This window comes from Plectropomus leopardus, chromosome 19 (assembly GCF_026936395.1).
Source record: "Plectropomus leopardus strain MGB_pleo_1.0 chromosome 19, ASM2693639v1, whole genome shotgun sequence".
NCBI classification, from domain to species: domain Eukaryota; kingdom Metazoa; phylum Chordata; class Actinopteri; order Perciformes; family Serranidae; genus Plectropomus; species Plectropomus leopardus.
In genome coordinates this window covers 2,958,044-2,973,152 of record NC_142194.1, presented here as the reverse complement: position 1 = coordinate 2,973,152, position 15,109 = coordinate 2,958,044, and the positions used below count along the sequence as shown (strand labels likewise).

The 15,109-nt window shown below is 39.6% G+C and overlaps 1 protein-coding gene across 5 annotated transcripts in view; it reads right to left on the bottom strand.

Moving 5' to 3' along the window:
• The window catches only part of fmnl1b (formin-like 1b), a 72,141-nt gene extending 61,420 nt beyond the window's left edge, over positions 1-10,721 (bottom strand). For 2 of the 5 annotated variants that reach the window (XR_015775021.1, XM_088070223.1), the window contains exon 1: positions 9,858-10,721. Coding sequence is in view for 3 of the 5 variants with exons in the window: in XM_088070223.1 (XP_087926349.1) it covers positions 9,858-10,016 (159 nt within the window). In the remaining 2 variants the exon portion in view is untranslated. The remainder of the gene's footprint in view (positions 1-9,857) is intronic. The other 3 variants (XR_015775022.1, XM_088070222.1, XM_088070224.1) reach the window with 3 other exon arrangements.
• Between the last annotated feature and the right edge of the window lie 4,388 nt (positions 10,722-15,109).

Genomic DNA, 15,109 nt, shown 5'->3' with positions numbered 1-15,109 from the left:
TCATAATGTAGCATGTCAAATAAAAAAAAGTTTATTGTGTCAAAAAAATGTCATAGTATGGCAAAAATGGCTCCAAATACCTGCGGTAAGGACTGTTTCACGGCAAGATAAAGCCGTTAAAAATACTCTCAACATAGTGATATTGATTTTCAATTAATCAGTGAAGGCAGAGTTTGCTCAGCCGCATCTGATTATATGTACGTGACACGGTCGATATCACAGACTGTATAAATAATAAAGGTTTAAAGCAACCAGCTGGCAGATCTCCAGCTGATGTGGACAAGTCGGACCGACTCCCATCGATAAACGGATTCTCCCCCAGTGACTGTATACTGGGACGAGGACAGCAGTCCAGTTAGATGTCCTAATCATGCTGTAACTGCAGCTCCACTGACCTGAGCATGTAAACACACTGACTGAGTCATCAGACCAGAACTGAGTCACTCTGCGAGTCACAAGTCATCCTCCGAGCTGCGTTACTGTTGCAACTCTGCAAGTCTGTTGCCACAACACAGCAACAGTTGTGTTGCTAATGAAGCGCCACAGTGTCACTCATCACCCTCTCATTAACTCTTTCACACCAGGATCAATATCAGTATTCTTGATTTCTTTCAAAAACACAGGAACAAACATAACTTGGCAAGACATGTCCTGCAAAATTAGTGCAAGGAAAAATGTCCAGAAAAACATATTTTTAATTATTTTGATTATATATTTAAAATTCTGTTACAGAGAAACCAAAAAATAATAATTTTATTTCATGGTTTTAGTACTTTCTTGAGGTCAGTTTCTTGGTTGTGATTTGGTAACATTGTTTGTTTTTTGTTATTTTTTCCCCTTATTTTTAGGTATTTTTCTTCTAACTATTTACTAGTTTCTTGCAATTTTTTGGGCTATTTCTTGTTAAGTTTCTCATCACCATCTTCCCATGTCTTTGTGAGAAATTAAACTAATTTGCTTTGGTCTCAAAAGGGTTAACTGTGATAAGTAGCACAATACCAGATTAAAATAGTAAAAGTAAGGTAAAAGTACACATTAGAGAGGTTGCGTGGTGTGTTTTATCTCTGAAGTCAGGTTTTTTTTATTTTAGGAAAAAAAAAGAGCTGATGCTGCACTTTGATAAGCACACACACCATCAAACCGCTCATCCTCAACTCTGGCACGTCAGCTGATGTGGTTTCTGTAGATGATTTAAAAAAAGAAAAAACAGCCGATAAGGACGAGTTTCGTCTTTGATGTTCTTCACAAAGTTTCTAAGAAGTCCTGATGAAAGATTCTCATCACACACACACACACACACACACACACACACACACACACACACACACACACACACACACACACACACACACCCACTGTGGTGTCCCATATTACAAACAGAATCCAGCACACAGACACATAAGTTGGACTAATTATCTCACACCCACACACACACACCCACACCCACACCCACACACACACACACACACACACACGAAACTGGGCTAGTGGATAGGAGACACCCACTCAAGGACGACACGCATTCAGCTATCTCCTCACTCTTTACCTAAACGCTACATATCCTCCTCGAATCTTATCTGTGTCTCCTCTCTGTCCTCCCTCACGCCTCCTGCTCTCGTTTTTGCTGAGCGCCATGAGGTCAGCGAAAGCGAGGAGTCACCGACACTCTGCCGACAAACGTCCAGCGGTGGTTACTTAGTCCTGATTTGCCTCAGAGCTCAGAGAAATGAGCCACATTTGACTTTTGCTCTTTTATCATGTGAAACTGTTCTGTTATCTTTGTGACATTTTTGGGGACGGACAGATTTTACGCATTTTAAAAGCCGAGGCCGTCTGAAAACTCAAAGCTGCTGCGCAGACATAATGCGTGCCGTGCTGAAAAACAGGGGCACAGCAAATACCAAACAGCACAGCGGATCAATGGTGCTCTGCGGCTGGACGTGAATCTGATAAATCAGGCCTGATGAATGGAGCCGCGGGGTCAATACGTGCTGCTTTTATTCGGTCGGCTGGATGAGAAAAACAACCTTGGTTTCTCCAGCACTTTTAGAGAGAAAGTTAAAAGAACACTTTTGTTTTGGCTACAGTTTTTTCATAAGTTAACCCTTTAAACCCAAAGAAACTGGCTTGATTTATTTTCAACCATGAGAAGAAAGCAACAAGCAACTTACGGAGAAATGACACAAAAGTTTGAAATTTGTAAAAAGAACAAGAAAATTTCCTGAAAATTAGCACAAAAACATGAAATTACCTAGAGAGGAAGTGCATAATTGTTTAACATAATTTTAAATATATAATTCTGATCATTTCTGGACTTTTTTCACCAACTAAACTTATTTCTGTGAATTTGCTGGAAACTAAATGTTCACTGCCTTCTTTTCCATGTTTTTGAACAAAATCAAACCAATTAGATTTCAGGGTTCAAAGGGGTAAACTATTAAATCGAAGACTTTTTTATGCACTAAACAAATTTATTTCTGTCAAATTGTGGTTGCATGTTTGTTAAGATCCCTGTTAGTGAGCCCTTCTCCTTCCTCAAGGTAATCTGTTCACCTGGCAGGTGTGATGCTGATAAAACAGCATCATTTCGACGCAGGTGTGAATTAAAATGATCACAATAAAATGACCTTGAGATTTGCAGTCTGATCACACAATGACATAGATGTAGCGTCTCATTAGGCCAGTTTACATTAACCCTCAAAATTGAGCAAATTGAAACTGCAAATACAAAAAATGCCTGATGGAAACACGTACATTTTGAAAAAACGTCCAATTATCAAATTATTTTCAATTAAAAAACGTTTTCACACTTGCATGAGGTGATTAAAGAAAAGCCATATTTTGCAAAACTGCAATGGAAAAACTCCTTTGGCTTTTATAGTCCTATGCACTTATATACATGTACATATATATGTATATAAGCGTATATATATATGTGTGTGTGTGTGTGTGTGTGTGTGTGTGTGTATATATATATATATTTTTTGTCTATTAGATTTTTAAAATCTGTCTGTGTCTTTTTCATAAGGGAGACCCACTTTAACCATAGCTTCAAGAATTTTCCATTTGTGTGGATATATTATTTCATATGAATAATTATGCAAACACGGCACCTGGACTGCACGTCAGCATCAAATGTCATCATCTAATCAGCTGATCACATCAGTCACCGGTGTGATGTGGAGACGGCCGATAACACGGAATACAACCAGCGAAGAAACACAGTCATCAAGCTTCGTATTTTACTGAGCTCAGTCTTCCTCTCCGGCTCACGGAGGGCCGTGTGATTCGTTTATACACACTAAGACATAATTAGTGTGAGAGCATGTTGTCACACTCATACTGGCCGCTCTCCATGACAACCTGCGCTATAATTGCCTCAGTGTGTTCAGAGCTTATTAAAATCCCTCCAACTCCCTCAACTGCGCTCATACAAGTGGAATTATGAGTAAAATAAGAGGCTTTTTTATGTGAAATAAACACATATGCTGTGAAAGAAACCACACATGATGTCAGTTTAACCCTTTGAACCCAGAGCACATTGGTTTGATCTCTTTCAAAAACATGGGAAATATAACCAATGAGCATCTTAGCAAGAAATATTCCACAATATTCAAGAAATTAGTAGATTTAGATTTTTTTTTAAAGCTATGGGAAAACTATTTATAATCTTCACAATTAAAGATTTAAATTTAGATTTAGATTTATGTTATAAATGTATTGTAATTTTGACATTAAAATTAAAATTGTGTTGCAAAATCATGATAATTTTTTGGTACTTTTTCCAGGATTTTTTCCTTTTTTTGTTTTTTTTGGGGGGGGTACTTTTTACACATTTTTTGATAATTTTGGGCTGTGCATACTTCCCTTTTTTTTTAAAAGAAATCAAGCCAATTTGCTGTGGTTACAAAGGGTTAAACGACATAAGTGTAATGCATCTCTGATCCATGAAAAACAACAGTTGTGAATTCAAAATAATGAGGCTCAAAGTGGCGGCATGAAGACGATGCATTCAGCAGACAGAAGTGGGACATTTTTTTGTGCCGCTGAATGATGCATTCCTGAAACCCTGAACGTGCTGACGGTCCCAAAAGGACGGATCAATGGTATTATCATCTGAACAGAGGCGAGCTGCGTGTGCAGCAGCGGCTGAATAATTACTGCTAAATCTGTGCTCTCCTCCCTCTCCCTGTTTCTGCTGTCTTATACAGCACTGAGTCTGTTCTGCATGTAATCTGATTCCACTGTATCGCATGTAATCACATTACAGAAAATAGCTCAGGGTAGTTAGGTTTTCCGCTGCTAAATGCATTGTGATATACATTAACAGATTTCCAGGTTATTACAGATGGAGAATGAGGGAGAGAAGCTTAAAAGGTACATTTTTCAAACCATTTTGTGTCAATAGATGGATTTTCATTACAGATTTGCCAAAAACTTAAGCAATATTTCTGAAATGCTGATAAAACACAATTGCGAGATGACTGCGTTTCCACTGAGAGATGTTCTGCGACTTTTCCTCTGGCGATAACGTTTCAAGAATTTCAAGCACCTCACACGTGGGAGCGGCCACGTAAAAACTGACTTGTTTCCAGTAGGTGTATTGTGTATCGTATATATTCCCAAGTTAATTGAAACACGCCTATTGCTGCACCTGGAGGCCTTTAAACATTATGACAAAGGTGTTGATTTGGGGTGAGGTCAGGAAACTGTTACGGTCAGTTAAGTTCACACCAAACTAGAAAAAACATTTCTTTGTGGAACACGAGATATGGGGCGTCCACATACTTTTGGCCATGCTGCGGACAGTATTATGAGAGACACTGATGCGCAGGCTACAACAGAGAAAGAAATGTGTAATCTTGTATTTTGATGTCAGGTGTAAATTTGTAATGTGAAGTGTCTCTAACATACAGTCACTTTAGTTTGAAAAGGAAACTAAAAAAAATCTGCTTAAAGTGCAGATCTGCTTACAAGTGAGTAAATGTTCCCTTCTCGCTCTTCCTGTCTCTGTCTGTACATACAGTACACAAATCCACAGATGTACATTTACAATTCCACCCACTGCCGCATTCCCTGTTGGGAAATATGCAAAGTGTTATGTAAAAACGCTGAGGGAAAAGCACTCCACGTGAATTTGGATGTGACTGAAGTGTTTGTACACTGACGCTATCAGAGTCGCGTACTGTTACCGTGCAGATTTCACATCGATTGTGTCAGTCTGAAATTGCTGCAGCCGAATCAGACGCATCCATCACAACATGAATGCAGCGTCAATAAAAGCTGCTCACAGAGGAGCAAACTGGCTTTTAACACACACATACACAGAAATGCATGCAAATATGCACACACACATTCCCCTCCACACCTCTGAGGGAAGTTTGACACTTTCTCCTCTGCAGAAAGAGACTTCTGATAGTCTGCAGCACTTTTGCTTCCTCACACACAGCCGGACGGTTTAATATGCAGACGGTATCTCCTGCGTTTAGCTCGGGAGATTCGCTCTGCAGACTCAGCAGAAGAAAGGTGGTGGGAGAGATGATCTATATTTGGTGGGATACAACGGTGATGTAGCAAAAAAAAAAAAAAAAAAAAAAGCACATTGGGAATGTGTTCAGCACCGGGAGGCGGGGAGGAGAAATGATTTCGGATGCAGCAGCGTACGGTTAAACTGCTGCAGAGTGACGCCTGGTTTTTCTTTTTCTGCACAAAATAAAAACACACACCCTGCTGCAGCTGCACACACACACACACACACACACACACACACACACACACACACACACACACACTCAGGCAGAAAAACCTGCAGCAGCTGGCACAAGATGCTCGCTGTGGTCACATTAATTCACTGCGGTGGTCATCCCACGACCCCAACACACACACACACACACACACACACACACACACACACAAATACACACACACAATCAGTCCACTGCAACACAGTTTGAGTTTGCTGTGTGTACAGTATGAATTTGCACTGTAAGTAATACGATCATATGCAAACACTCCATGCAAAACAAGAGAAAATTTAGCACATGTGAACAAACAGGGAACGTTTCTACTATAGTACACACACTACTCTGAAGAGTGGATATGTAGTAGTATGATAGTAGGCTTGGGCGTTATCATGGTATTATGGTATACCAAGAAGCTTTTTTTCAATCCCCTCATAAATACAGGCACTCCTCTTTTGTAATAACCCTTTGAAACCTGAGCAAATTTGATTTATTTCAAAAACACAGTTAGAAGGCAAAGAGCAACTTAAGAACACATGGTCCAAAAAACGGCAAGAAATTAGCAAAAAGTTACAAGAAAATGACCTGAAAATAAGCAAAAAACAAACAAGAAATGATCCAAAAAGTGCAGAAAACTTTTTTTCTATAACATAAATATAAATATAGAATTACAATGATTGTAAGTATAGTTTTTCTGGACAATTTTCCATATATTTTGGACAATTTTCTTGTGGTTCACTGCTTGGCACAAAGTATGTCGACGCCCGTCTCAAGGTCCATGAAGAAAAGTTTTTTCTAGTTTGGTCTGAATATAATTGGCCTTGACCTCAGCCCCCTCTGTCATTATTACTTAACAGGCCTCCAGGTGCAGGACTTGGCCGTGTGGCAACAGGCAGGTTTCCATTAACCCTAAAATTGCACAAATTGAAACCGCAAATATAAACACACCTACTGGAAACATCAATTTCGAGAAAACTCCCTTTTATCACATAAAAGTCTTAACATTGACACGAAGTGGTAATTCAGGCACTTTGAAAAAGCCATAATTCGCAAAACTGCAATGGAAACACTTTTTTAGTCCCATGGTGCTGTGTCTATGAGCTTGTCAGTATTAACTGGCTCCCTCGTGATGCAGCAGGAGCTAAAAGAGCTGTTATTGCATCACATAACTCTTTTTGAATCCACAGGTCCGCTGTGAAATCGTGGACTATCAGCTCCCAGAAAGTCCTCATATGTGGCCGCTCCCACGTAAAAGGGGCTCACCTTTCTCTTATCGCTCACATAACACGGAAATAATGACGGCTAGTGTGACGGCTGCAATAGAAACAAACCTGCTCTGTTGTTAACATTCATCGCCATGGTTACTGGAGTGTTTTCGCCAGAGAAGAAAACGCAGAACGTCACTCAGTGGAAATGCAGTCATCTTGCAATAGGATTTTATCAACATTTTGAAAATATTGCTTAAGTTTTGCACAAATCTGCAGTGTTCACTTACCACATATGGGTGTAATATTCAGGTGTCCACATACTTTTGGCCAAGAGCTGTAGTTAATTTCAGCTCAAGATATTAAACATGGCTTTTTTTGGGACAGACTGCGCAGAAACTATGGAAACTATAATGTTACAGTTAAATGAAATGTCTGAAAAAATGTAAATAATTACATTTTTTCTCTCGGACTCAGTTCAGAGATTTTGAAAAAAACATTAGCTCTCGAGCAGAGATAATTAGAGTTTCTGCACTAACGGGGAGTGTTTTAAGCTCACACTCATTGATTGAGCTGCCTCAGAGGAAGAGAATAGTGTTTATCAGGGTTTTAATTGATTTCCATTCACCTTCAGGAGGGTTACAGGGAAGCTGACTGTGAGGAAAAAACCTCAGACGTGTTTATGTTTCAGGCTCAAATCAAATCACAGATCAGCTCGACATCACGTCACTCTGAGACGAATGACAACAGGAATGCAGCTAATCATACAGCAAGTGGTCCGGCCACATGTTGAACATAGCTGTGCTGTCAGACTCAAATCTGTCTCTCGCTTGTTTTCTCTCCCTCTTGTCACCGTGGCGACAAGAGGTCAGTTTGTCACTGCACATGTTGTCGTAAACAGGAGACAGCTTAACAGCTCAGTGAGGGAAGTAATAAAAAGAAAATCGAGTTATGGTCGAGGAATGTTTGTCGCCGAAGGATGTGACTTTACGTTTTTGTCAATAAGGCTCTCACAGAGTCGCAAGGCCAGGATGAAAAAAAATAGAGAGAGAATTTACATCTTGCATGAAAAGTTTAAATACTTCTTTATAACAGAAACGTGAAGCAGCGCTTGATGAGCAAAAAGAGAGAGTGATTTATAAAAAAACACAAGTAGAGTCACAGTTCACTGCAGCTGAGGCCACTCAGCTGAAGAGAGTAGTGTCTCCAGTTACAGGACATGGCCAAAACTGTGTGGACGCCTCAACAATACACCATGTTTGTTTAACATCCTATGCCAAAATTCTGGGCGTTAATCTGCCGATATAACAGCCTCCACTCTTCTGGTTCCAGGTTTTCCAGCACATACTGAACCCGCTACAGCGCCGACACTGTCACAATGTTCCACTGATCTACAGGTGGCTGTAATATATCAACAAAAACGCAGTATGTTTACATACTTTTTTTTGTGCTAGTACAACTAAAACCGGACCTTAAAAATACATGCAAACATGTTAGTCCGGCTGAAATCCAATGAAATCAAGCTCTCTAAATCGGATTAACACGCAGATAATGCACTACACACAGTGTGTTTTGGTGAGTAACACTGAATGCAAACATGATTTGTGTTTATTTTCAGGAAACTGCTTTAAAGTCATGTTTTATGGCTATGTAAAAACAGATATGGGGCGCGGGGGGGACCTTACGATGCATGTCCACTATACACGGCCTGAATTTCGCTCCAATTCATTATGTAACACTAACATTTTTTTAAAAGTACTTTTTACACAGAACCAAAAGGCGACGGCATTATTCCGCTCCATTGTGTGATTATTCACCGCATCCCAAAATCAAAAGAGGCGTGACAGGGGTGACGTGTAACACAACAGCGTCGGCCTCTAGTGTGACATATAACGTGCACGCCGGCAGCGCTTTCTAAACGATAACATGTCAGTCACAATCATTTAGCGTCTCTGTGATACCGCAGCTGATCTCGTCCTCTGCACAGACTTTGTTTCGGCGCTGTTACTACGTCCACACCAGGCTCAGAGGTGAGACCACTCTGTCCCCTCTTTCCCTGATCGGACGCTATATACAGAGCGGTGAGGCCACATTACGGCGTGATATTCCCGCCTTTTACAAGGGACTGTAAATGCGGCTACCATCAGATCAGGAAACACGTGTTTCGTCAATCCTACATTATTTCTATTTTCTGGTTTTGGTTTGGAGGACCTTTTTTGGGGCACTTATTTTAGACGATAAAGTCTAACTCGCCGTTCCAGTTTATCCCAAAGGTGTTGGACGAGGTTGAGGTCAAAGTTTTTGTGCAGAACAGTCAACTTCTTCCACACCAAACATTCAAACATTTCTTTATGGACTAAATAAAGCAAAAACAAACTATGACAGAAAGTTAGAAGTAAATTATTATCTTAAATATGACAGCACGCTGAAGTATTAAGAAATCAAATCAAGTACCCCAAAATAATGTCAAAAGGGGTGTCCACATACTTTTGTCAATATAGTGTATAACTTTCTGTAAAAGTTGATGTGATGAAATATGAGAGTTATTCTTTAAAATAAGGTATTCTGAGTTAAATTTGAAGCTGTGACGGTAAAAAAGTTAACTTTAGTCGCACTTTTTGTTAAATCGTAAACAGCTCGGACCCCCTCCATCATCATTCTTCCTCCAGCCAACGGTCCATGCAGTGAGCCTAATGCTGCAGTAAGCTCCAGCATAAAGGACCTCTTATGTATCTTTCCACAGTGGCATTGTGTACCTGGCACAGCGATAAGCTTGTCCTGAGGACGTGCACATTTCCAACATATTCCAAATTCTTTGTTTCTTTCTGCTGTTTGCTTTTTTTTTTCTCTCTCTCTCTTCTGTGTGAAAGTTGACATGCGCCCTGACCTGCTGCACAAAGTCACAACTCACCAGCACTGCGCCGAAACGTTGCTCCAGTTCCTCCTCAGGTGGCATCGGGAGTTTTGGAGCCACTGTTTTTTTCTGGGAGCCCGTGGAGCCTGGAGGGGCCGACGCCGCCTTGCCCTCCTTCCCCTGGGGTACCTCCATGCTTCCTGCTGCATTTCCCATGACTGTAAATCCAAGAGATAAAAAAGCAGCTGCTCTGCTAAAAAAAAAAGTGCTGCAAGGTTAATGATTTAAAAAAATATATTAGTTAAAAGTTAAGTTGGAGGCTCTGTGAGGCACTGGCCCGTGACCTTTGGTTATTTCCATGACCCCAGTCTGTTGATTCATGCTGAAGTGGCTCTCAGTGCGCGTCCATATCCTCAAACAAGGAGAAAGCGGTGGGTTGAAATCCACCCGCGCCTCTGAATGAGATCCCGATGCATTATGAAACCCTAGAAAGAGGGAAGGGGATATCCTGAGAGTGACAGACAGAGTGACAGCTGAGCGAGTGAAAGACAAAAGGGGAGGAGACAGAGTTCAGAGGCCCGGGGCCGAGCGCACGGGACCAGGCTGCGATAAGAAGAGAAAATATTCAGATTAACCGGGAGAGATATCACTTCCCTGCTGCACAGGTGGGGAGGAAAAACTCTGGAGGCAAACTACTGAAAAAGCTGCAGCGCTGTCGGGTGATGAGTTTGGCTCGCAGGTAGTCTGTGGAAGCCCTCCATCTGCTGCTGGATGCTGGGAGTCTCTGGGTGTTTGATCTCCATATCCGGAGGAAAAGAGGGAAAAAGAGGGAAAGGCAGAGATCCAGCAGGCAGCCACTCTGTCTATCCGAAACAGGGACACAGAGAGACAGACGGCAGCAGTGGCATTAGTCCTAACAGCGGAGAGCAGAGACAGCCGAGCGCTCTGGGTCCTAAAGCCTCCATGTACAACCACGCACACAATTCTCCAGAAAACTACTAATATAATAATAATAATGATAATGTTATGATAATGCTCCAAAGAGGTGGTCCTCTCAAATTCAATGAATATTAACTTGTTAGCAGAAACATTTATTCTTTAATCTGGTGTTTTTACGGATTAGTTGACAACAAGAAAAATATAGAAAATCACAAGATTTCACCTTTAAAATATCTAAAAAAAATCTTTTTTAAAAAGCCTGGCCTTAGTTTTTTGTCAGGAATGTGACACTGTAAAATCTTACTAAAAGTAATCTTGGAAACCAATTGTGCTACAAAACAAAAGTAAATATAACTATAAATCTAAATTATCTAAATTTGTTAACGTTATATTTATTTTCACAAGTTTAATTCGAATTTTGCTGCATTTACTTAATTTTGTGAAGTTGATGCAACTTGAATTGACAAGTGGAATAACTTTGTTCTTTTCTTTTCATTTCAGCAACTTCAGTTAAGTTGACAGGTTAATATTCATATTTCATACAGAGGACCATCTGTATGAAACAACCATCTGCATCATCATCATTCAAAATGACTCTTATTTGCAAAGACTCATAGCACTTCATTGATTCATTTGTACTGCATTTCACTTTGTAATACAAACGTTTTGTAATTTTTGATTTCTATCAATTATTTATCACAGCTTAGTCTTGAAATTTTGATCAATTATGCTTTTTTTAAAAATGTATTTCTTTTTGTATGATTATTTTTGTTTAATAGGGGAGGTATCTCCCTAAACTATCCTGCACAATATTTAATTGTTTGAACTGATATTTGTAATCTGGTGTTAAAATATTTCCTAACAAATGCATACTTCTCCTGTTTAAGTAACATTTGTTGAAAACTGCAGTGACCAGCTGCTTTAGGAAAGTCCTGAGCCTTTTTACTCACTAAATATGTGCACAGACCAGAAAATCAAAAAAAGCTAAAAAAAAAAATGATCATGTTGTTTAGTAATCTGACATTGTGATGGAAGTCGTGGATGGATATTGCAGCAAGAAAAGCACTGAAGTAAATTCAGAGTCTCAAGAGCTCCGCTCCATGTCATAAAATATACACACACACACACACACACACACACACACACACACACACACACACACACATATATATATATGTATTCATCTAATATATAAAAATGCTCCTTGGCTGTTATGAAATCACTGTGTATACCAAAGCCTCAAGTGACTTACTGTTTAAATAAACCCATGCAATGTTTCATAACTTTATCAATGACTAATAATCATTCATCCACAAAGCAATAAAGTTCTTTAGCAACATTTATCGAACAACTTACAGGCGCAGCAACATGGAGCCAGAAGTTTGTCCCCGTGGGCTCTGGTATACCTAAAGTGAGGAGACAGAAAAAAAAAGAAGCTGTCATTGTGTTCAGTTGTATTACAATCACGTTTACCTACCATTGGCAACAATAAAGCCTAATTTTCGTAACACTATTTTTTCCCTTTCCAGCGATATGATTTTTGCTACAGTGCATCGTTACTTGCTGAGTGAACATGCACTGTAAAAAAAAAAAAAAAAGAATGACATTGCTGGAAAATGACAACATAGGTTGACAAAAGTGAGCATAATAGGCTGCAAAATAAAACATGCAAGCTATCTGAAGTTACATCGATAACTAACACAGATTGTCAGTTTGTCCAAGTGCGAGTCAATCCCCACACACCTCCATATTGCAAAACTTTATAGCAGAAATAAACAGGATTATAACGTGGTACAAAACACAGTTTTGGTCTACGAAGCTGATTTCAACAACTGTACAAAGTGTTAATTTTTAAATGGCTCACCTTTTATGCTGGCTCGAGGGCGGAGCCACTTGAATGATTACATACCGGCCAAAAATAATATGTGTGCTATGTTTTGTGAGTTTTTGAGCATCCCTTAACCCTTCAAAAACGCGCTTATGTTCTGAAAATAAAAAGCGGAATAGAAATTCAGTCTTTGGCTCAGAGCTTAAAGTACAGGACATACGTTTAGGTTTAAATTTATCAACAGCATCAGGTTGGAGTTACAGTCTATCAGTGGAAGTGTGTTTTACCTTTTCAACAAAAACAGGTAACAAGCAGCCAAACACTGGCAGCTCAGAGAAACAGATCTCTCTGTGATCAAAGCCTCATTCATACCAACATGTTGCGCCATCAGGACCTCATAACAGCCTGCGTCCAAACAAACCCCCGCTGTAATGTGGCTGCTAAAGAGGATCACACACCTAATCACAATCATAAGTTGTGCGGCAGCGATGACATAAGCGCCAAAGGCCTCTGTTAGTCAGCACGTTGTTGGCTGCAGAACGGCTGACTGGAAGTTGGAGGCAGCCGTCAATAAATAATGAGCGTCACACTGATACCTGTACGTCTGACCACACCTGGTCGGCAGGACATAATGAAGCGTGACACATTCGGGGGAGGGACTCTGCTCACTGGGTTTACTTTAAGTTTTAGATAAATGTGGTGATGAGGAGATCTGTGCTGTGAGGTTTCTAACATGTCCGTTACAGGAAGTGTGTTCAACTTAAAACTGGTTTAAAGTCACAGTGACCCTCCAAAAACTACTGCTACCCCAGAAAAGACCTGGATACAAAACCACAAAAACAAATTAAAATACCAAACTTATGTTCTTTCATTGCACCACAATAGTTATGTAAGACTGTTTAAGGCCTTTACATTGTGTCACGCAGTGGACTCACGTACCACGACTGCAAAAACCAAGAGGTCAAGTAGGGATTTCTGTCACAACTTCAGCTACTTTTAAGGTGCAAAGAGAGGAGAAAAGTCTGAGGAGGTTAAACTCCAACAACACTTGTGGCGTGCACAACGACTTCATTGTGAGGCCAAAGTGTTTTGGCTTCCTAAGGGGCGGTTTGCACGGCGACGGTTCTTGTGTGAAACGATAAACTTTGGTTGATGTCACTGCTGCACTTTGCACAATAGGATGCAATACAGTACAATAAAGCATCACTCGAAGTAAGTCCCACTTCATCGTCCATGCAGACATAGCCGTCGGTTCTCGTGCACGCATCCGCCATCATCTTCTTGTCTGTTTATACTTGCCTTTAAGCGCAGGCGGTGTGGTGTTCTTCTATAGAGTGTCATTACAAAGTTACACCACCAACTACAGGCCTGACATGCACACTACAGCGTTTTTAGTTGTTTTTGCAGCTTCGTGTACACAAGGATCGTTTTCACCATGTCATCACGTGAACGCAGATTTTTTTTTTTGAATGCAAAGGAAAGACTTCTCCACTTTTAGTCGGGCCGTCTCATCTAAACGTGTCCTGAAACACAAGAAGATTTAATAAGGGTAGATATGGAGCAGAATAAAACTGAGAGTATAAGAGAGAAGAAAACTTAAAAAAAGAAACAATTAGTCAACTATTCAGTTAGTCGATCTAAAAATTAATAAATAAAAACGCTTCTGTTAATCAGCAGCAAAACATCTGAATATTATCATGTTCCAGCTTCTCGACTACAGCTGGGTTTCAATAGCGATGTAGTGCATATTTTACCATTAATTTTTTTATGAAATTTGCATATTTGCAGAACCAAACTGAGCTGCCAATTCATGTTTTTACTTCATTCTTTTTTTTATTTAAATAAATGATAAATAATTGATGTTGATGTGACTTAACTAGATAATGTACTGTTTTGTTGTCTCTCTGTCCTTGTATGGTAAAAAAAGACAATATTGATGTACAGCTTTACGATGAAGCCACTCAGTGTTATTGTTTGAGTCATGCTCATAGAGTCGAGTCATGTTTTCAGGATATTTTGGAAGGCGCTGCCTCGGCACCACACTGACACCAGGTGGTCAAAACATCACATTACAGCAGCAGAGCTCATTTCAGACCCGAATCTTTGAATTCTGATCTTCTGTTTTTATTTCTCAACTAGAAATAAAATGTGGAAATAAAGTGGAATCAGTTACAGAAATTTACAAAATTTCTTAACCCTTTGAAACCTGGACCAACATCACTTTTCTTGTTCTGCATTAACTAGTATTTTAAACATCTGCACCTAGAGCTGATTGGTTTTTTTGTCTTTCAAAAAAATGGGAAAAAGAGCAGTGAGCAACTTGGCAAAAATGTCCCACAAATTGCAAGAAATTAGTAGATTTAGAAAATTATTTTTTTTTAAAGCTAGGGGAAAATGTCGTAACAACTATACAATTAAAATAATTATATATATAAAACTATTTTTCACAGAATTATTTGTTTTTAGCCCTTTTTCCCCCAAGTAATTCTAGTTTTTGTTTTGTTTGTTAATTAATTTATTTATTTTTGGAGGGGGGGGTGTT